The 24691-nt window shown below is 37.5% G+C and overlaps 1 protein-coding gene across 1 annotated transcript; it reads left to right on the top strand.

Annotated features, from left to right (window-relative positions):
- Positions 1-19792: 19792 nt before the first annotated feature.
- Positions 19793-20878, top strand: LOC138908916 (kirola-like). The gene is made up of 2 exons (XM_070199674.1): positions 19793-20025; positions 20391-20878. Exons 1-2 carry the CDS (start codon positions 19839-19841, stop codon positions 20645-20647), a joined length of 444 nt encoding a protein of 147 aa, XP_070055775.1. The 5' UTR covers positions 19793-19838; the 3' UTR covers positions 20648-20878.
- The last annotated feature ends 3813 nt before the right edge of the window (positions 20879-24691 follow it).

Here is a 24691-nt window from a genome sequence, read left to right as displayed (position 1 = left end):
GAGTTGATTCTCCAGGAGGCTCACAGTTCGCGGTGCTCCATTCATCCGGGTGCTGCAAAGATGTATTAGGACTTGAGCCAGCACTATTGGTGGAGGCGAATGAAGAAAAACATAGTGGGGTATGTATCTCAGTGTCTACATTGTCAACAGGTGAAATATGAGCATCAGCGACCGGGTGGATTACTTCAGAAGTTAGAGATTCCAGAATGGAAATGGGAGCGGATCACTATGGATTTCGTTGTTGGGCTCCAACAGACTCAGCGGAAGTTTGATGCAGTTTGGGTGATTGTGGATAGGCTGACCAAATCAGCTCATTTCATTCTTGTGATTACTACTTACTCTGCAGAGCAGCTGGCTTAGGTATATATTCACGAGATTGTCAGACTTCATGGTGTACCGGTATCTATCATCTCTGACCGGGGTACACAGTTTACCTCACGGTTTTGGACGGCAGTACAGTGTGAGTAGAGTACTCGGGTAGAGTTGAGTACAGCATTTCATCCTCAGGCGGACGGGCAGTCCGAACACACTATTCAGATACTTGAGGATATGCTTCGTGCGTGTGTGATAGATTTTGGGGGTGCTTGGGATCAGTTCTTACCACTTGCGGAGTTTGATTACAACAACAGTTACCAGTCAAGAATTCAGATGGCTCCGTATGAGGCCTTATATGGTAGGCAGTGCAGGTCTCCAGTGGGTTGGTTCGAACCGGGCGAGGCTAGACCATTGGGTACAGACTTGGTTCAGGATGCCTTGGAAAATGTTAAGTTGATTTAGGATCGACTTCGTATAGCCCAATCTAGACAGAAGAGTTATGCGGATCGGAAGGTTCGTGATGTTGCATTCATGCTTGGTGAGCTGGTATTGCTCCGAGTTTCGGCTATGAAGGGTGTGATGAGGTTCGGGAAGAAGGGCAAGTTGAGCCCTAGGTATATTGGGCCTTTTGAGATTCTTCAAAGCTTTAGAGAGGTGGCTTACAGACTTGCGGTACCACCTAGCCTTTCTGCAGTTCATCCGGTATTCCATGTTTCTATGCTTCGGAAATATCACGGCGATCTATCTTATGTTGAGGAACCAGTGGCTATTTTAGATACGCAGGTTCGAAAGCTGAGGTCAAAGAGCATTGCTTCCGTGAAGGTTCAATGGAGGGGTCATCCGGTCGAGGAGGCGACTTAGGAGATCGAGCATGATATACGCGGCCGTTATCCAAAGTACTATTTATCATTCCTCGACTTGTGTGCGCAATCCGTAAAATTTTCTAGAAGGGTTTTATGTGAAAATTGGATTAAAATATGAATTAGAGCTTTAAAACTTAACTGAGTTGACTTTGGTCAACTTTTTGAGCAAACAGACTCGGATCAGTGTTTTGACAGTTCTGGTAGGTCCATATCGTGAATTGGGACTTGGGCGTATGCCCGGAATAAAATTCCGAGGTCCCTAGCTCGAGATATGAAATTTTGATGAAAAATTAAAAATTAAAGTTCAAATAGTGACCGGATGTCGAATTATGTGCAAACGACCCCGGAATAGAATTTTGATGATTCCAACAGCTCAGTATGGTGATTTTGGACTTAGGAGCATGATCGGAATTTTATTTGGAAGTCCGTAGTAGAATTTGGCTTGAAATGCCGAAAGTTAAATTTTTTGGAAGTTTGACCGAGGGGTCGACTTTTTGATATCGGGGTTGAAATTCGATTCTGAAAATTTGAGTACCTCCATTATGTCATTTATGACTTGTGCGCAAAATTCAAGGTAAATTGGACGTGATTTGATAGGTTCTGGAGTCATTTGTATAAATTAGAAATTTCAAAGTTCATTAGGCTTGAATCTATGTGTGATTCGTGTTTTAGTGTTGTTGGATGTGATTTGAAGGCTCGACTAAGTTCGTATGATGTTTTAGAACTTGTTGGTACATTTGATTGAGGTCCCGGGGCCCTCGGGTGAGTTTCGGATGGTTAACAGATCAAATTCAGACTTAGAAGAAATATCTGAAGTTTCTGCCCTCTGCTGCATTCGCACCTGCGAAAATTCTATCGCACGTGCGAGCTCACAGATGCGCAAATGGACTATGGGGCAATGGTCGCAGGTGCGAGGGAAATTCCGCACCTGCGTGAGCGCATATACGGAGGGACGCACGTATAAGCGGCTTGCGCAGGAGCACAAACAGGCGCGCAAAAGCGGGCAAAGGCGAAAATGCGGGACTTCTTCCGCACATGCAGTTGGCGCAGAAACGGCCAAGTTGCCGCATATGCGAAAATCTTTGGACAGTACAAAAACAGAGGAGTTCCGAGCTTTTGCCATTTTTTGGGCATTTCAAGCTCGGGTTGGGCGATTTTGTGCAAGGTTTTCACGGGAAAACTTGAGGTAAGTCCCTTGTGATCATTTCTACTCCGTAATATTGAATTATCGTCAAATAATCCGACTAGATTACATGTTTTTGAGGTGTAAATCGGGGGTTGGAACTTAGGGATTTGAAAATATGATTTGAAGCTTTGAGGGTCGAGTTGGGGTCGGATTTTGATAAAATTGGTATGGTTAGACTTGTGGTTGAATGGGCTTTCGGATTTTATAACTTTTGTCGAGTTTCGAGTCGTCCATTTTTGAGTTAATTTTGGATTATTATTGAAAAATATAGTATTTTCTTACAGAATTAATTCTATAATTTTTGTTGACTGTATCGAATTAATTATGACTAGATACGAGTCGACTAGAATCGAAAAATCGAGGAAAAAGCATACTACTTGGTTAAATTGGAGCAAGTCGAGGTAAGGGACTTGTCTAACCTTGTGTGGGGGAAATTTCCCCTAGGATTGGTATTAATTTTAATGTGATGAAAGTCGTGTACACGAGGTGACGAGTGTGTACATGGACTAAATGTGAAGGATTATGTTTTTAAATTGTGAAGATCACTGTTGCATATTAATTAATTTATTAAATCTTGTTATATTCTCCATCATTGATTTGATTTGTATACTTTAAATTTGCTTGACCTTTTCCTGGTAATTGTTTTACCTGTTTGGTTGAAACTTGGTTTCTTTTATTCTGTGCATTATTTGAAATTGATTTTCTTTAAATTAAATATTATTAATATGAATTATTTGACATTTTAAATTTGCTATTGAAGCAACTTATTAAAGATTTCGAAATATTATTTTGCTAAATTATTTATTCCTGAATATTTTTGTAACAATTTTCTACTCATTGTGATGGAGCCGTGGGCGCTTTATTGTGGAAAAATAATATTATAGATGATTTATGTTGGCATGATCCGTGAGCTCTTTATTGTGGAAAATATCGTTGATTTATTTTGGCAAATTGAAATATTTGGACACTTGAGGTGAAAATTGTGATATATTGTGATATTGTTATGCATGCGGTGGTATAAGGTCTGGGTAATGAAACGCATGCGGTGAGATAAGGGTGGCTTGATACGCGTGGCTAGTAGGGAAAATTACTAGAAGTCATGCGGTTTGATAAGGATGGATAAAACGCGGGATGCTATTTCGGAAAAAAATATTTTCTTTAAAATAAATTGTGAAGGCTCCCGCGGTGAGATAAGGAAATGAGATATTGTGAATTTATTTATAATTTAGGACTACGAGGCGGTACCTCGGTAGTGCCCTTGTTGATATTGATTTATGGCCATAGTTGCCTTCGATTAATTGTTGTGATTTTCATAAAGTTAAAAGGAATTATGTTTTGATTCCACGAGATATTATTTGCAATTATTTGATGTCATTAAATGTGACATACTATTTGATTCATTTCCACAGTCATTTTATCTTATTAAATTGTTTAAACATTTTTTCATGTCATTATCTATTCTCCAGTAGGGCCTGACCTGACCTCGTCACTACTCTACCGAGGTTAGGCTTGGCACTTACTGGGTACCGCTGTATTGTACTCATACTACGCTTCTCCACATTTTTTGTGCAGATCCAGGTACATCTTTCCAGTCTAGACGTCAGTGAGTTACCTGCGCATGGAGACTTCGAGGTATATCTGCCAGCGTTCGCAGACTCCGGAGTACCCTTCTATCATTTTTTGTTGCTTCATTATTTTTCTTTAAACCTTGATACATAGAAACATTGAGAATAAATTTTTAGAAATTTGTGACTTATTTCTACCGGGTTTTGGGAGTTGTAATTATTTTAATTGTAGTTTATTTATTTCAGATATTTATGATTATTCCGCATTGATAGGCTTACCTAGTCTTAGAGACTAGGTGCCATCACGACCTCCTACGGAGGGAATTTGGGGTCGTGACAGCATTGCATGTCTTTATTCATTACTTTTATCACATATTGCCACATTCACCTTTAGGAATGGGTCTTCATTCTCAATGCTTATCACAAGTCACATTCTCTTCAATGAATGGATCATAATCAACGGCGTGCTTTATTATTTTTCATACCAATTTGATGGTAAACATTGCCTTCACATTTTGAAGGACTATTTTGAGAACCCTTATTATTCTCCTCATAGTGATGATTATTATTATTTTGATCTTTGGAACGCCCATGTTCATTATTCAACCACTTGTCTTTATTTAGATTAATTATGTGCCACTACCATATTCACTTTAAGAATGGAGAAAATCAAGTGGGACAGATTTCATAATTTTTATCAAAAAAAAAAAAAATTTGTTCCCCTCATTCATCATCGTATAACCAGTTTGGTGCAATGGGACCTGAACCCAATTGTCACGACCCCAAATTCCCTCTGTAGGATGTCGTGATAGCACCTAGTCTCTAAGACTAGGTAAGTCTATCAATGCGGAATAATAATTGAAATATAAATAAATAAATCTGCAATTCACATAATTACAACTCCCAAAACCCGGTAGAAATAAGTCACAAACTTCTAAAATTTATCTTCAATGTCTCTATATATCAGAGTCTAAAGAAAATAAGGAAGCAAGATAATAATGATAGAAGGGGATTTCGGAGTCTGCGGTCGCTGACAGATATACCTCGAAGTCTCTGTACACAGGTAGCTTACCGATGTCTGGGTTGGTAAGATGTACTTGGATCTGCACAAAAAGATGTACAGAAGCATAGTATGAGTACACCACAGTGGTACCCAGTAAGTGCCAAGCCTAACCTCGGTAGAGTAGTGACGAGGTCAGGTGAGGCCCTACAGGAATAATAAACGACAAGGTGAAATGTTTAACAATATAATAAAAATATAATGACAATGGAAATGAATCAAGTAAGTAGTATGTCACCAATTAACTATGCAAAATAATGGCAAATAATACCTCGTGGAAACAAAATAAAATTCTTTTGAACTTCAAGAAAACCACAACAATAATCAAAGGCAACTGCGGCCAAAAATAAATATCAACAAGGGCACTCCCGAGGTACCGCCTCGTAGTTCCAAATCATAAATAAATTCACAATATCTCATTTTCTTATATCACCGTAGGAGCCTTCACAACTTATTTTAAGGAAAATATTTTTCCCGAAATAGCATCCCGCATTTTAGCCACCCTTATCACACCGCATGACTTCTAGTATTTCCCCTACTAGCCACCCTTATCTCACCGCATGCGTTTCAAAACACAGACCTTATACCACCGCATGCGTATCAATATCACAATATATCACAATTTTCACCTCAAATGCCCAAATAATTCAATTTTCCAAAATAAACAACATCAATAATATTGTTCCACAACAGGGAGCTCACGGCTCAATCACAACGAGTACAAAAAATCTCACAAAAATATTCGGGAATAAATAACTCAACAAAAATAATATTTCAAAATTTTTAATACGTTGCTTCAATACCAAATTTAAAATGTCAAATACTTCATATTAATAATATTTAAATTAAAAAAAATCAATCTTCAGATAATGCACAGAAAAAAGAAACCAAGTTTCAACTAAACAGGTAAAACAATTAGTAGAAAAAGGTCAAGCAAATTTAAAATATAAAAATTAAATCAATGATGAAGAATATAACAATGGAAAATTATTTAATTAATATGCAACAATGATCTATACAATTTAAAGACATAATCTTCCACATTTAGCCCGTGTACACACTCGTCACCTCGTGTACACGACTTTCAACACATTACAATTTATCACTTCAATACCGATCCTTGGGGAAATTTCCCCCAAACAAGGTTAGACAAGTCACTTACCTCGACTTGCTCTAATTTAATCCACTAGTAGGCCTTTTCGATACAGTCAACAAAAATTATAGGAATTAACTTCATAAGAAAAAACTACATTTTTCAATAAAATACGAATTAAACTCAAAAATCGCCTGTGGGGCCCACGTCTCGAAATCCTGCGAAACTCAGAAAATACGATAACTTATTCAATTACGAGTCCAACCATACCAGTTTCACTCAAATCCAACTGTAAATCGACCACGAAATCTCAAAAATTCATTTCTAACTTGGCCTCGATCCTCTGCTTTATAACTTACAGTGTTGTCAGGTTGCCCTCGGCTTTCGATCCTGGGCCTCGATCCTCGACCTTAGATACTGCGCCTTCGATCCTCGGCCTTCGATCCTCAGCCTCCATCCTCGGCCTTCGATCCCCGGCCTCCATCCTGGACTCGATCTTCGTCATTCAATCATAGGCCTCCGTATTCCGCCTTCGATCCTAGGCCTCGGTCTTTGGCCTTCGATTTCTGCCCTCAAAATTTCCAGCAGAAAATACTGCAGCAGCTTTTGCAACAGCTGTTTAACTCCAACTTTTGAACCGTTAACCATCCGAAACTCACCCGAGGCCCTCGGGACCTCAACCAAATACACCAACAAGTCCCAAAATATCGCACAAACTTATTTGAAACCTCAAATCACATCAAACAACACTAAAATCACAAATCACACCCCAATTCAAGCTTAATGAAACTTAAGAATTTCCAACTTCTACATTCGATGTCGAAACATATCAAATCAAGTCCGATTGACCTCAAATTTTGCACACCAGTCATAAATGAGATAACGAAGCTATGAAAATTTTCAAAACTGGATTCTAATCCCGATACCAAAAAGTCAACTCTCCGGTCAAACTTCCAAACTTAAATTCCTATTTTAGCCATTTCAGGCCTAATTTAACTACGGTCTTCCAAATAAAATTTCGAACACGCCCCTAATTCCAAAATTACCATACGGAGCTGTTGGAATCATCAAAATTCTATTCCGGGGTCGTTTGCACATAAGTCGACATCCGGTCACTATTTGAACTTAAGCTTTAAAACTTGGAAATAAATGTTCTAATTCATTCCAAAACCTCACCGGACCTAAAGCAATTACTCCGGCAAGTCATATATCAGTTATAAAGTATAGAATGAGCAGTAAATAGGAAAACGGGGCTACAACTTTTAAAACGACTAACTAGGTCGTTACATCCTCCCCCTCTTAAATAAACGTTCGTCCTCGAACGAGTTTATAATTATACCTGGAGTCTCAAATAGGTGTGGATATTTTCTCTGCATCTCCCGTTCAATCTCCCAAGTAGCTTCTCCTTCTGGATGGCCTCTCCACTGCACCTTCACGGAAGCAATATTCTGTGACCTCAGCTTTCGAACCTGGCTATCCAAAACAACCATTTGTTCCTCAACATAAGATAGATCCTTGTCCAACTGAACTGAACTGAAGTCTAACACATGAGACGGATCGCCGTGATACTTCCGGAGCATAGAAACATGGAATACCGGATGAACTGCAGAGAGACTAGGTGGTAGTGCATGATTGTAAGCCACCTCTACAACTCTCTCAAAAGGCCCAATATACCTAGGGCTCAACTTGCCCTTCTTCCCGAACCTCATCACACCCTTCATAGGCGATACCCGTAGCAAGACCCGCTCACCAACCATGAATGCAACATCACGAACCTTCCGATTTGCATAACTCTTCTGTCTAGATTGGGCTGTACGAAGTCGATCCTGAATAAATTTAACCTTTTCCAAGGAATCCTCAACCAAATCTGTACCCAATAGCCTAGCCTCGCCCGGTTCGAACCAACCCATTGGAGACCTGCACCACCTACCATACAAGGCCTCATACGGAGCCATCTGAATAATTGACTGGTAGATGTTGTTGTAAGCAAACTCCACAAATGGAAAGAACTGATCCCAAGCACCCCCAAAATCTATCACACAAGCACGGAGCATATCCTCCAGTATCTGAATAGTGCGCTCGGACTGTCCGTCCGTCTGAGGGTGAAATATTGTGCTCAACTCAACTCGAGTACCTAACTCCTACTGTACATCCCTCCAAAACTGTGATGTAAATTGCGTACCCCGGTCAGAGATGATGGATACCGGTATGCCATGAAGTTTGACAATCTCGCAAATATAGACCTGAGCCAGCTGCTCAGAAGAATAGGTAGTCATCACAGTAATGAAATGAGCTGACTTGGTCAGCCTATCCACAATTACCCAAACTGCCTCAAACTTCCGCTGAGTCCGTGGAAGCCCAACAACGAAATCCATAGTGATCCGCTCCCATTTCCAATCCGGACTTTCTAATTTTTGAAGCAATCCACCTGGCCGCTGATGCTCATATTTTACATGCTGAAAATTGAGACACCGAGCTGCATACTCAACTATGTCTTTCTGCATCCCCCTCCACCAATAGTACTGTCTCGGGTCCTGATACATCTTTGTAGCACCTGGATGAATGGAGTACCGCGAAATGTGAGCCTCTTGGAGAATTAACTCACGCAAACTATCTACATTAGGTACACATAGCCTGCCCTGTATCCGTAAGATACCGTCATCTCCAATAGTAACTTCCTTGGCATCACCGTGTTGAACTGTGTCCTTAAGGACAAGCAGATGGGGGTCATCATATTGACGCTCTATGATACGATCATAAAGAGAAGACTGAGAAAGAACATAAGCCAAAACTCGGCTCGGCTTGGAAATATCCAATCTAACAAACTGGTTGGCCAAGGCCTGAACATCCAAGGCTAAAGGCCTCTCTGCTACTGGTAAATATGCTAAGCTACCCAAACTCTCCGCCTTACGACTTAAGGCGTCGGCCACTACATTGGACTTCCTGGGATGATATAGTGATATCATAATACTTAAGAAACTCCAACCATCTCCGCTGCCGCAAATTAAGATCCTTCTATTTAAACAGATGTTTAGACTCCGGTGATCGGTGTAGACCTCACAATAGACACCGTACACAGAATGCCGTAAAATCTTCAAGGCATGAACAATAGTTGCTACCTCAAGGTCGTGGACCGGATAATTCTTCTCATGTACCTTTAACTGTCTGGACGCGTAGGCAATCACCCTACCGTCTTGCATCAACACTGCACCGAGACCAATACGCGATGCATCACAATACACATTATAAGACCCTAAACCCATAGGTAATACCAATACTAGGATTGGAGTCAAAGTAGTCTTGAGCTTTTGGAAGCTCTCCTCACATTCCTCGGTCCACCTGAACGAAGCACCTTTCTTGGTCAATTTGGTCATAGGTGCAGCAATAAAAGATAAACCCTCTACAAATCGGCGATAATACCCTATCAAACCAAGAGAACTCCGGATCTTCGTAGTAGAGGACGGTCTGTACCAACTCTGCACTGCTTCAATCTTCTTCGGATCCACCTTGATCCCTTCGCATAAAACTATATGACCCAAAAATACCACTGAATCAAGCCAGAATTCACACTTTGAAAATTTTGCATATAACTTCTTTTCTCCCAAGGTCTGAAGCACAGTTCTCAAGTGCTACTCATGATCCTCCTAACTCCGGGAATACATCGGAATGTCATCAATAAATACAATGACGAATGAGTCAAGATATGTCTGAAATACATTGTTCATCAAATGCATAAATGTTGTTGGGGCGTTTGTCACCCCAAATGATATTAAAAGAAACTCATAATGGAAATACCGAGTCCTAAAAGCAGTCTTCGGGATATCTGGCTCCCGAATCTTCAACTGATGATAGCCTGAACACAAGTCAATTTTAGAGAATACCCTAGCACCCTGAAGCTGATCAAATAGGTCATCAATACGTGGCAATGGATACCTTTTCTTCACTGTAACCTTGTTCAGATGGCGATAATCAATACACATCCGCATAGAACCATCCTTCTTCTTCACAAATAAGACAGGGGCACCCAAGGCGATACACTAGGCCGAATGAAACCCTTTTCAAGCAACTCCTATAACCGTTCTTTTAATTCTTTCAACTCTGCTGGGGCCATACGATATGGTGGAATAGAAATAGGTTGAGTGCCCGGTAACAAATCAATGCCAAAGTCAATATCCCTCTCGGATGGCATACCCAGAAGATCCACTAGAAATACATCAGGAAAATCCCTTACTACAAGAACTGACTCAACGGTAGGAGTATCAATACTAACATCTCTCACATAGGCCAGATACACATCACACCCCTTCTCAACCATTCGTTGAGCTTTAAGGAATGAAACAACCCTACTAGGAACATGATACGAGGTACCTCTTCACTCTAGCCACGGTAGACTTGGCATAGCCAACGTCACCGTCTTGGCGTAACAATCAAGAATAGCATGATAGGGCGACAACCAGTCCATGACCAAAATAATATCGAAATCCACCAAACTAAGCAATAATAATTCATCAATGGTCTCAAAACCACTGATAACAATTAAACACGACTGATACACGTGGTCCACAATAATAGATTCACACACGGGTGTAGATATATAAACAGAAGAACTCAAGGAATCACGGGATACGCCCAAATACGGGGCAAAATAAAATGACACATAAGAATAAGTGGAGCCTGGATCAAACAAGACTGATACATCTCTATGACAAATCGGAATAATACCTATGATAACAGAATCATATGCAACGACCTCTGTCCTAGCAGGAAGGGCATAATATCTGGCCTGGCCTCCCCCTCTAGGGCGACCTCTACCCGCCCGACCTCCACTTCTAGCTGGATGTGCAGGTGGAGTGTTAACTGGTGCAGAAATCATGGCCTGAGAAGCTTGAGGACCCTGTAGAATAGGTGAGGCCTGAGAAATCTGTGGAGGTGCACCCCTCCTAAGTATGGGGCAATCCCTCATGATATGATGAGTGTCACCACACTCAAAACAAGCCCTCGGAGGATGTGGCTGCTGGGACTGGCTCGGGCCTGATCGACTAGACTGCCCGCTGAAGGCACCCCGTACAGGATGTACAGAAGATACTGGCGGTGCATGATATGGGACCTGAGGTCTGGGAGTAGGCGTAATACCACTGGAAGCTGGAAGTGCTGAATGAATAGGATGGATCACATAACCTCTACCATGACGGGCTGCAGCTGGGGCACGAGAATTATAATATGTGCCAAAATCTCGGGGTCTCTTAGCTTCCCTCTCTTCCCTATCCCGGATCCGCATACCTTCCAATATCCTAGCAATTGACACCACTTGTTGGTATGTGATGTCTATCTCTAGATATCGGACCATACTGAATCTGATACTAGGGTGGAGACCCTCAGTAAATCTGTGAACCCGCTCTCGAACGGTAGCAACTAAGTCTGATGCTCAAACTCTGTGCGCCATGCATCTCTAAGACTCTGAGGAACATACTCCCTTAAGTACATATCTAAAAATTGAGTTCAAGTAAGTGAAGCTGCCTCAACCGGACTATCCAACTCATATACCCGCCACCACTGGTAGGTCGCTCCTCTAAGATGGAATGCCGTGAAAGAAACCCCACCGGAATCCATAATACCCATGATACGGAGGATATAGTGACATTCCTCCAGAAAACCCTGAGCATCCTCTGAAGCTAAACCGCTGAATGTGGGGGGTGGTACTTCTTGTACCTCTCGAGCCTGAGCTGCTCCCTCTCTGAAACTGTTGTCCTAACCTCAGGCCGAACTGGGATAACTGGCTGCACTGATATAACCTCTGGGGCATGGTCAACTTGGGCCTGTGGCTCAGGAGTACGGGTGGCAGGAGTCTGTGCTCCTCCCCCGGCCTGAGATGTGGTAGGAGCAAGGGGAATCAACCCTGCCTGAGCAAGAGTGCCAAACATGCTCAAAAACTAGGCAAGGGTCTCCTGAAGTGCAGGAGTAGTAAAAAGCGTTTCAGGTGCCTGCTCTCCAACTGGAGCTGCTAGTGGCACTGCTGCAGCAGCTCGTGCAGGTGCTCTGGCCGCACCACGTGGTCTTCCTCGGCCTCTGGCACGACCTCTGCATCCGCTCCAGCCTCTTGCGGCTCCAACAGGGGGCGCGGGTGTCTGATCATCGGATCCAGTTGTGCGTATCCTCTCTATCTGTGCGAGAATAGAAAGACAATGGTTTAGAACTTTGAAGTCAACAATGCTCACGATAAGGAATCCAAGAAGTGAATATTTTCCTAACATTTCCATAACCTCCCGAAGATAAGTACAGATGTCTCCGAAGCGATCCACAAGACTCTACTAAACCTGCTTGTGACTCATAACACCTATGAACCTAGAGCTTTGATACCAACTTGTCACGACCCCAAATTCCCTCTGTAGGATGTCGTGATAGCACCTAGTCTCTAAGACTAGGTAAGTCTATCAATGCGGAATAACAATTGAAATATGAAATAAATAAATCTACAATTCACATAATTACAACTCCCAAAATTCGGTAGAAATAAGTCACAAACTTCTAAGAATTTATCCTCAATGTCTTTATATATCAGAGTCTAAAGAAAATAAGAAAGCAACATAATAATGATAGAAGGGGACTCCGGAGTCTGCGGTCGCTGGAAGATATACCTCGAAGTCTCTGTACACAGGTAGTTTACCGATGTCTGGGTTGGTAAGATGTATTTAGATCTGCACAAAAAGATGTGCAGAAGCATAGTATGAGTACACCAAAGTGGTACCTAGTAAGTGCCAAGCCTAACCTCGGTAGAGTAGTGACGAGGTTAGGTCAGGCCCTACTGGAATAATAAAAGACAAGGTGAAATGTTTAACAATATAATAAAAATGTAATGACAATGGAAATGAATCAAGTAGTATGTCACCAATTAACTACGCAAAATAATGGCAAATAGTACCTCGTGGAAACAAAACAGAATTCTTTTCAACTTTAAGAAAATCACAACAATAATCATAGGTAACTGCAGCCATAAATCAATATAAATAAGGGCACTCCCGAGGTACCGCTTCATAGTCCCAAATTATAAATAAATTCACAATATCTCATTTTCTTATATCACCGCGGGAGCCTTCACAATTTATTTTAAGGAAAATATTTTTTCCGAAATAGCATCCCGCATTTTAGCCACCCTTATCACACCGCATGACTTCTAGTATTTTCCCTACTAGCCACGCGTATCAAGCCACTCTTATCTCACCGCATGCGTTTCAACACACAGACCTTATACCACCGCATGCGTATCAATATCACAAATATATCACAATTTGCACCTCAAGTGCCCAAATACTTCAATTTGCCAAAATAAACAACATCAATAATATTATTCCACAATAGGGAGCTCACGGCTCAATCACAACGAGTGCAAAAAATCTCACAAAAATATTCGGGAATAAATAACTCAACAAAAATAATATTTCAAATTTTTTAATACGTTGCTTCAATACCAAATTTAAAATGTCAAATACTTTATATTAATAATATTTAAATTAAAGAAAATCAACCTTCAAATAATGCACAGAATAAAAGAAACCAAGTTTCAACTAAATAGGTAAAACAATTAGTAGGAAAAGGTCAAGCAAATTTAAAATATAAAAATTAAATCAATGATGAAGAATATAACAATGAAAAATTATTTAATTAATATGCAACAATGATCTACACAATTTAAAGACATAATCTTCGACATTTTGCCTGTGTACACACTCGTCACCTCGTGTACACGACTTTTAACACATTACAATTTATCACTTCAATACCGATCCTAGGGAAAATTTCCCCCAAACAAGGTTAGACAAGTTACTTACCTCGACTTGCTCCAATTTAATCCACTAGTAGGCCTTTCCCTCTATTATCCAACTCTGAATGGCTCGAATCTAGCAGCAGCTTTGCAGCTGCTGTTTAAGTCTAACTTTTAATCCGTTAACCATCCGAAACTCACTCGAGGCCCTCGGGACCTCAACAAAATACACCAACATGTTCAAAAATATCATACGAACTTATTTGAAATCTCAAATCACATCATACAACACTAAAATCATAAATCACACCCCAATTCAAACTTAATGAAACTTATGAATTTCCAACTTCTATATTCAATGTCGAAACCTATCAAATCAAGTCCGATTGACCTCAAATTTTGCACACCAGTCATAAATGACATAACAGAGCTATGAAAATTATCAGAACTGGATTCCGATCGCGTTATCAAAAAGTCAACTCCCCGGTCAAACTTCCAAACTTAAATTCTTATTTTAGCCATTTCAAGTCTAATTTAACTACGGTCTTCCAAATAAAATTGCGAACACGCCCCTAAGTCCAAATTTACCATACGGAGCTGTTGGAATCATCAAAATTCTATTCCGGGGTCGTTTGCACATAAGTCGACATCCGGTCACTATTTGAACTTAAGCTTTAAAACTTGGAACTAAGTGTTCCAATTCATTCCAAAACCTCACCGAACCTAAACCAATTACTCTGGCAAGTCATATATCAGTTATAAAGTACAGAATGAGCAGTAAATAGGAAAATGAGGCTATAACTTTTAAAACGACTGGCCGGTTCGTTACACCAATATCTTATCCTCATAAAGGCGTGTTAGGATTTATTGTGTTAGGAATTGAACTCAACATCTTATCATCATGATACACCAGGACATGAAGCCTTTTTCAGAGTATATTGCTACTGAAATTAAGAGAAAGTTGGAAGCATCAAATATAATTATTATAATTATCATGTGGTATTATTGCACACGTGATATGTATGTTTGTTCTTGAACTATTCAGAAGGATCTGTCTCCTGCGTGTTGCTCTGGGTTGGTCCTTGTGTAAACCTGCATCTTCTCTTGCTTTTGGAAAAACAATTTAGGTTCATATAAGCAGTAACAGTAATATGCACCTGTCTTCCTTGATGTCTTTCAATCGTACAATTTTATACTTATGCTTATTTGACTATGTTTGTGTATCCATATAATATTCTCTAACGATGAATTAGTTGTACTGAGAAAAGTAGCAAGTTTGTGTCAGCTGGAATGGATACCATTCTCTAAGTATTTACCTGATAGATCTTTGTTGGCTAGCTTCTTTAGCCTCTCTGAGTTTTTTCTTTTTAAATCTCTATTTCATATTCTTTTTATAAATAATCAAGATAAAGAATATATTTTCAGTTATGAAGAACTTGACAAATAGGCTAATCATAATGAATAGGTGTGAAATTTAAGTTTTGCCGGAAAACAGATAAATGATATACATATTTTAATTTTAAGTTTATGATGAAATAAAATAAGTATCTACAGTAAATCTTACTATAACATGTCCCTTCTACCATCTTAAATAAAATTACAATAAAGGTTTTTATAGCCATATAACTTTGAACACTACTAAAATACTGCTATTCCAATACTACGCAACAGATGAATTATGAGCATTTAGATAATGATTGATGGTTTACTTGCTAGGAAAGTGAATTGCCATCAAAGTATTAATTTTTTTTTTTCACAGAAGGAAACATAAATATAATGTAACGCATGATCACATGGAGAATTCTTACAAGTCCAATATTGAATATCACACAAAGAATAAACTCAAATATAAAGTTAGAAAAGTTGATCAAATGTGGACTTATGTGTAAATGACCTCGGATTTGAATTTTTATGATTCTGATAGTTCTGTATGGTGATTATGGATTTAGGAGCGTGTCCGGAAAATTATTTGGAGGTCCGTAGTGTAATTAGGCTTGAAATGGCGAAAGTTGAATTTTTGAAAAGTTTGACCGGGGGTTGACTTTTTGATATCGGGGTCAGAATCCGATTTTGAAAATTTGAATAGGTCTATTATGTCATTTATGACTTGTTTGCAAAATTTGAGGTCAATCGGACTTGATTCGCTAGGTTTCAGCATCGAAGGTAGAAGTTGGAAATTTCATAATAGACTAAAGTTTCAAGTGAGTTCGCACAAGTCTTAACTTCAAATGAGAGATCTTTGAGTCTAGTTTCTAACGCTTCAAAGCGTTCATCATTTGGACATTCTACAAGAAGTTATGACCAAATTATCAAATGCTGGAAAAATGCGATTCCGCGACCAATTCTGCAATCGCGAAACTGCTTCTGCGACCGCAAACTGGTCGTAGGACCAAAACAACCTAGTTCTGGGCACCGATTTTTGCGATCATTGTGCAGTCCGCATACCCATTCTGTGATCCATTATGCGACCGCAGACCTAATTTCGGAGGGTTAATTTTTTTATTTTTATAACCCGACCCCATTTTGATAAATAAGCTTTGGGGCTTATTTTGGGAAAATTATCTGATAGTTTTAGAGAGAAGTGAGAGTGTTCTAGAGAGAGGAAGTAGATAAAGTATCTTGTTCATCAAATTCTTCTCCAAGCTTTGAAATTCAATAAGAAATCCCTCAAGTTCTTCATCAAAGAGGTAAGGTTCCATACCCTAGTTTTCAATTTCGGGATTTGGATTAAAAGTAGGTCATAAGAAGTATGATTCTTGGGTGTGAGAGTATTATGTATACATGTATGGATTTATTATGCAATATGAGTATGAATAAAGTATTGGAACTCATGGTATAGTGATTGGAAGCCATAAATTCTCAATTTAAATGAATACCCATTGTAGAGATTGAAAAGTGATTATTTGATGGAATTTTGTTGGTTGGGGGAGAATGGTTGGTCACACATGTGACGTTAGGATTATAAGTTGTTAAAGAATGATGGTGGGATGAATTGTTGGTAAATGATGGTAGTTGGAAGAACTAATTCTATGGTTAAGAAATGTATAAATGTATGCCGACTAGGTGTTTGGTAAATTGTCTAAATGGCCTAAACTATGGAATTGGTTACTAATGTTGGTCACATTGGATGTTGATATTATAGATTGAAGTTGCTTAGTATAGTATATCGTTGTTGTACCATTAAGGGGTGAATTTTAGTTTTGGATCATTGGCATTGAATTGAGGAGACAAGAAGGTATTCAGAGGTGGATACGCGCATAATGGAATTTTTGAAGTATTGTATAGCTTGCTCGACATTGGATTTGTCAAGTTCGAGGTAAGTAACTCTTCTAATCTTGGAGCTGAGGGTATGAACCCTGAATATACGTATTATGTGAATTGTTTGGAGGTAACGCACATACTACGTGACGGGCGTGTGGGCGTGCACCATAGAAATTGTGACGTAATTGTTACCATGGAATTTTGTAGTCAATAATCTTGGCATTTCCCATGCAGTTTTATATGTTAAAGAAATTGAGCTGAGAATCATATTAAAAACAAATCATGTTGAGCTATGTGCCAGTATTATTGGGACCCACAGAGGTCATATTGCTGTGAATTATATGTTTTAAATTAAAAATTTATACTCAGTCATATTCATGTCATTACATATCATATCCTAGTCTCTGTTGTTATTTATTGATACATCATATCATCATTTTTGGGCTGATTTTCATGACATTGTTTTAGCCCGAGAGACTGGAGAGATTGATGGCTGAGTGAGGCCGAGGGCCTGATGGTGAAGATGTTTGTGGGATCGGGCTGCACGCCGCAGCATATTTTATTGATTTATGCCACGATTGGCTTGTTATAACGCTTGGGCTGAAGGAGCCCCTCCGGAGTCTGTACACACCCCAGTGAGCGCAGGTACGTACTGAGTACGAGTACCGAGTGCGAGTGACGAGTGATTTGGGAGGATTGAGTGACTATGAGGACTGAGTGACTGGGAGGACTGAGTGAAATGATACTCTGAGAGTATGCATATGATTTTATCACTGAGTGGCATCGCATTGATATGCATATGTGATATACAAACATAGAGATGCATTTTTCTCATATTGTACGGTATCATGTCATTCATGACTTCTCACACATATTGGTAGATGGGCATAGTGATGCATTAGTTTTACACTGATTATCTGGAAAGAAAAATAAAACATCTTATTGATTATTGAAAGGATTTTGGGAAAATTATTGGTTTCAAACTTATTCATATCTTTGGCAACTCCGGTAAACGATTTGAATTTTCATTTATGTACTTGAAAGGCAGAACTATTTTCAGAAATCATATTTTTGCTGAGCATTTGATTGTTGATTTACTTCTGGTATTACTTGTTTAAGTTGTTATGAACTATTGTTGGTTATTGAACTTGGGACCCGACCTTGGTACAAGCTCGTCACTACTTTCAACCTAAGGTTAGGTTTGTTACTTATTGAGTACATGTGGTTAGTTGTACTCATACTATAATTCTGCACCTTGCGTGCAGATGTTGGCTGTTGATGTTGCTGTGTTCGTTGGGAGCTGGATCTGAAGATGTACCTGTGTTCTGGTTGTAGCTGCCTCTTGTTCATGGTAGCCTTAGATGTATAAAACTATGTTTATATAATTTTCAAACAGATGATGTATTTACTTCATACCAGCTTTGTAAACTCTATTCTTAGAAGCTCATGATTTCTACTACCAGTTCTTGAGGAATGTATAAGATTCAGATAATTTTATTTATGTAATTGCTTTATTAATTGTTATTGGAATTTGTTAGTGGTTAACTGGCTTACCTAGCGGGTTGGGTTAGGTGCCATCACGACTAGTTGGATTTTGGGTCGTGACAATGAAAAACTAAGAAAATAAATATTCAACACTATTGTCATTCTTAGTATTAAATTGAATTTTTATGTTAGCATTTTTATTGATTTGATTTTGCTTTGGACTTTATTTTAGTCACTAACTTTTATGGGCTATAAAACATATTTGACCATTCAAAAATTCTAAACGCAAGCTTGAAATAATACATTAAAAGAAAAAACTATGAAAAAGTTTAAAAAATATTTATAAATTATATTACAATAATTATTTTTATGTATGAAATATTTTTAAAACTTCTATACATGTAATGTCGGGTTGGTTTGGTTTCGGTTTGATTTGTTTTAGTTAAAACCAAACCAAACCAATTGTGGTCGGATTTTTTCTAACACCAAACCAAATCAAACCAAACCATAGTCGGATTTTTTTCTCGGTTTGAGTCGGATTATCGGTTTGGTACGGTTTGTCGGTTTTCTTTGTATACCCCTACTTCTGATGAGTTATATTTTTCGAGCAATGACTTTAATGAAACAAATATAATTTTGTGATTTTGCTGATACAACAGGTAAAGTTTAAATTTTGTGACCATGTATGAAATTATTTGACTTTATTGACACAAAAGATAAAATTTAGTGACCATGTGTGAAATTAATCCTCCAAATGCGCACCCATTTAGGTTTTGTATGACATTTGTGAACGCAAACCTAGTATTTCTAGAAAACGTGACAGTAGTTCTCAATTTCTCATAAGTTAATGAACAAATAAATCATTGGTAAATAATAAAAATTATGTAGCAGGATAAAAAAACTCCTTTGTCAAATATATGTCTTTGTCCAATTTTATTTAGAAGCTTTTCACGGCCAGAGGCGGATGTAGTATATAATCGATGGTTTAATTGAACCAATAATTTTCGATGCGGAGTAAAAATTTATATGTAAAAATTCACTAAAATTGTAAAAATAGTAGATATAAACCCATAACTTTAAAAATATAATGGGTTCAATGCTAAAAAAATTAAAAGTTGAACCCATAGGGTTTAAATCCTGGATCCGCCTCTGACACGACTAATTAATTCTATATAAAGACTACAAGTTCTGAATATTTTCTAACAAACTTGCTTTCTTATCACTATCTGTTGCTATTCCAAAGAAGAAAATATGGGTTTGAAAGGCAAGTTGGTTGTTTCAATGGAGGTGAAATGTGGAGGACACTTATTTCATGACCTTTATCAAACTAAACCTCATCATGTATCCAACATAAGCCCCAATTATGTCACAGGTTTTGATCTTCATGAAGGTGGGATTGGAGAAGTTGGTTCTGTAGTTACCTGGAAATATAAGGAGGGTAAGTACAAAAATTAATCTTTTCCCTCTATGTAATTCAATTTGATGAATTCCCTTCTTTTTCTTGCCATATTTGCCTACTGCATTTGTCTCACATCATGTGCTTGAAAAAGACTTTCAAAAGTAATGCAATTGTTCTAAATCTATGTTGCTCTGTTCCTTTAAAAATATCATCGCGTATGTATTGGATATTTCAAAAGTTATTCTTTTATGAAATATCCAACACGGGTGAAGTGATATTTTTGGATATTTTATGGATATTAATTTTTATAATGTATAAGCTTATATCTTTTGCGAGGAAGTAGATCGTTGAGCTCGGATTAGCGTCTCTTTATATTTTTGGATCTCTTTTTATAATAATTATAGATGGAAATGCAAAGATTGCTAAGTGTGTCATTGAAGTCATTGATGATGAAAAGAAATCAAACACATGGAAAGTGATAGGAGGAGATCTCCTGGAAGCGTATAACGATTTCATTGTTAACATATCCTGCAATCAGCACTGGATTACATGGACACTTGAGTATGAGAAGAAGACTGAAGACACTTCAGAACCTATAACTTTCTTGGGATTTTTCACTTATTTGTCCAAAGATATTGAGGCGCACCATGTCGAAAAATAGAAGAACTCATGCTATTTGATATATCTGATCATATATAATATATGTGTATGTTTGTGTCATGACCATTGGACAATATTGGCTATTACTTAGGATGTAAAATAAATAATAATGTTGTGTTAAAAAATAATCATGTCCAAATGCCAATATATAAATATGATGTTAAGTGGGTTGTATATGAGTGTTGGCTAGCCCTAGAATGTGGAATAAATAATATTGTTGTGTTGAAAAATATATCGATCTGCTTGTTGAGCTACAAGAGCTTGTTGCTCTTTTCTTTTAGTTCAAAACAATTGATCTCTTGTTTCAGTACTACATGTGAATTTGCTATAAAATTCAAATATAGCTATGAATGGTAAATATAGTGTATATATTTGATGTGTTACTATGAATGGAAAATAGTGTATATATTCAAAATGCTATTTGCTCTTTTCTGAAAGTATATCTATGAATATTAAATTAAGGTCCCAAATTAATCATATATATAATATAAATAATTATATATTTATTTTAGTGAAAAATAAAAAAATTGCAATCATATGTTGTCAATTTTTATCAATCACTATATCCATATTTCAAAGTTTATATTATGTACTATTTTAAAGTATGTAATGTAATTACGGTTGAAAATAGTAGGCAATTAAATTTGTAGCTCTTTTTATCATAATTTTGTCGAATGCATTTGAACTTGAATCATTCTTGTTTATAACTTCGGTGTTGTAAGATCTTTTTTAATTCTTTAAATGTCTTTCTAAATATTTTCAAGCTAAATCTAACTAGATTATTAAACTATTAGATTAGAAAATATGTTGTCTTATAGCTTGTTTCCTCCAAAAAGCATTGCCAAACAACTCAACTTCTTAAAAATGGTATTTTTTCGGAGGAAAAGTATTTTTGCTCTTGAAAAAGCTTGACTGAATAAGCTATTAACCTTGAATATTTTTAAAGCATAATGATCTATGAAATTGATGATTTTACCACTTTTTGAAATTAAAAGTGATATGAAAATTATACAAGTAAATGATGATACTCTAACTTGCATATGTGAAGTCTTAATTATATATTTTAAATATTTCTATTGCTTATAGAATAATTTTAATATTTTTTCTAACAGTTCTCTCAATTAAAAAAAAGTTTGTAAACTAAAATCAATAAAATCTAACTTAAAGATCAACAATGTTTAATGAGAATTACACGTAATAACCATATTGTTAAGTGGGAAAAAATGATTTTCCAAATATAATGAACTTTCTTGCATTTTAGGAAGCTATAAGAATAAACATCAAATACATTATATAAAAAATTTACTAAAGGAATTTAGGGCCTCTTTTAAGATTTGGCTTTAGGCCACATATTAGATTCAGCCGCCACTGCCTTCAAAATAAACGTGGAAAACTTACAACAATTAGGGGTCCTTAAGTGTATTTATGTTAAAGTGCGACGTTTCACCTAAAATGCACTGAATGTAAATTCCACGAATATGTTTTCAAAATTATTATAAAAATAAAAGTAAACTTAAGATATAGATTTACAAAAATATATAGATAAAAGAATGGAAACTGCAATAAATGACTCAAATATATTGTACAAATTATAGTTAAGAGGCAATTTAAGAAGATAATGTTTTGAACAATCACTCAAAGCACTAATTATTATTCCTCGACTTGCGTGCGCAGTCCGTACAATTTTTCAAAAAGTTTTTATGTGAAAAATTGATTAAAAGGTAAAATAGAGCTTTAAAACTAAACTGAGTTGACTTTGGTCAAGATTTTGAGCAAACAAACTCGGATCAGTGTTTTGACAATTCGGTAGGTCCGTATCGTGATTTGGGATTTGGGCGTATGCCTGGACTCGAATTCCGAGGTCCCTAGCCCGAGATATGGAATTTTGATGAAAAACATTAAAAGCTTGATAACTTAATGATTTTTAAGAAATTACTGATGATTGCATTTATTGACATTGGGTCCGTATTTTAGTTTCAGAGCCCGGTATAGGTCCACCATAATATTTATGACTTGTCTGCCGAATTTGGTGAGAATCAGAGTTGATTTGACGTGATTCTGACGTCCGGTTGTGAAAATATAAGTTTTAAAGTTTTGTTGAAAACTTTCTTTGATTTGATGTCCGATTCGTAGTTCTAGGTGTTATTTCGGCGATTTGCTCACGCGAGCAAGTTTGTATGATATTTTAGGACTTGGGTGCATGTTTGGTTTGGAGCCCCGAGGGCTCGGGTGAGTTTCGGATAGGCCACGAGATGATTTTGAACTTAGAAAATTTGGTTTTTGAGCTTCTGGTGTCATCTTATGCATTGTGCTTCGCGATCGCGAAGCCATTCCTGTGATTGCAAAGAGAAAATTTTAAGCCGTGAGTTTTACTCTTCGCGTTCGCGAAGATAGGCATGCGAACGCGAAAGGCTAGCTCCCAGTGCACTGCGAACGCGAGCTCAAAGCTGCGATCGCATAAACCTGTACGCGATCGCGTAAGGCTGAGAAATTATTCTCTACGACCGCCTGGCCTTATACGCGATCGCGTAGTGTTAAACAAACCTGGGCAAATTGTGTTCTACGCGATCGCGAACGAATTTCCGCGATCGCGATGAATAAAAATCTGAAAAATAGAACTTAAGTTCTGGAAATGGGGTTTCGACCCATTTTCAACCATTTTCAATTTTTGAGCTCGGGTAAGGCGATTCTTGGGTGATTTTTACGGGAAAATATTGGGGTAAGTGTTACTTATCCTATATTGATTATATTTCATGATTCCATACTCATTTACATCATGAATCAGTGAATTTATGGAATAAAAATCAATGTTTTATAAAATCTTCCAAAAATGAAAATTTAAGATTTGAAGGTCCATTTGACATCGGAATTTGATAAATTTTATATGGTTGGACTCGTCTCGGGATGGGTGTTCGTATTTTATAAATTTTTCCGAGATTTTAGATGTGGGTCCCACTGTCGAATATTTTAATGGCTTTCGGATTTTTATCCGAAAAATTAGTAAATGCATATGGAATTAATTTATATGATTCGTATTGAGTATATTGAATTGTTTATGAATAGATTTGAAACTTTTGGAGACAAATTTAAAAGGAAAAGTTGTGGTCGAGTAATCGATTGGAATTTGCAAAGCGAGGTAAGTGTCGTGGTTAACCTTGACTTGAGGGAATAGAACCCTTAAACTATTTGTTATGTGAAATGCATGTGAATGACGTATAGGCGAGGTGACGAGTGTCTATACGTCGTCAAATTAATTGTTTGCATAATTACTTGAAAAATCATAAATCATTTTAAATCATGAATTAATTATTATAATAATTGTTTCTCTCCTATTCTTTGTCAAATATTAATTCTTGAATTCTTGCATTAATTGTTACATGCTATTTGAATTATGTGTCTTAATTGTTATTTGACATTTAGCATATTAAATATTAAACTGCCTATTTTCTTCCCGATTTTCATAATAATTTGCTATTTGTCATTGTTTGTTTCATAATTAAATCATAATTATTGTATGCTTATTGTCTTATAATTTATATTAATTGTTGCATTTATTGGGAAAATTTCTTCTATAAGAATTGGTAAATGAATATGTTGGAGGATCGGGTTGCACACTGCAACAGACTTATTTAAAGTCCATATTGGAGGATCGGGTTGCAAGCCACAATAAACTTATTTAAAAGTCAATATTGGGGGATCGGGTTGCACGTTGCAACAGACTTATTTAAAAATCTATATATATATATACTTGATTGAAATAAATATATGACAGACTTGAGTAAAATGAATATATTGTGAGAGCGGGTTGCACGCTGCACCAGAATTGAATGTGAATATATTGTGAGAGCGGGTTGCACGCTGCAATAGAATTGACGGAAATGATAATTGGTTATGACTGCTGAATTGACTTCAATTATTATAAATGAGTTACCTGATTTATTTCTATTATTGTTGTTGTTACTAATATTGTGTACAGGTAATATAAGTGACCCGCCTTAGCCTCGTCACTACTTCGTCGAGGTTAGGCTCAGCACTTACCAGTACA

The sequence above is a fragment of the Nicotiana tomentosiformis genome, chromosome 4, assembly GCF_000390325.3.
Source record: "Nicotiana tomentosiformis chromosome 4, ASM39032v3, whole genome shotgun sequence".
Lineage (NCBI taxonomy): Eukaryota > Viridiplantae > Streptophyta > Magnoliopsida > Solanales > Solanaceae > Nicotiana > Nicotiana tomentosiformis.
Note: the sequence above shows the minus strand (reverse complement) of the source record. Positions and strands in the feature narration are given on the sequence as shown.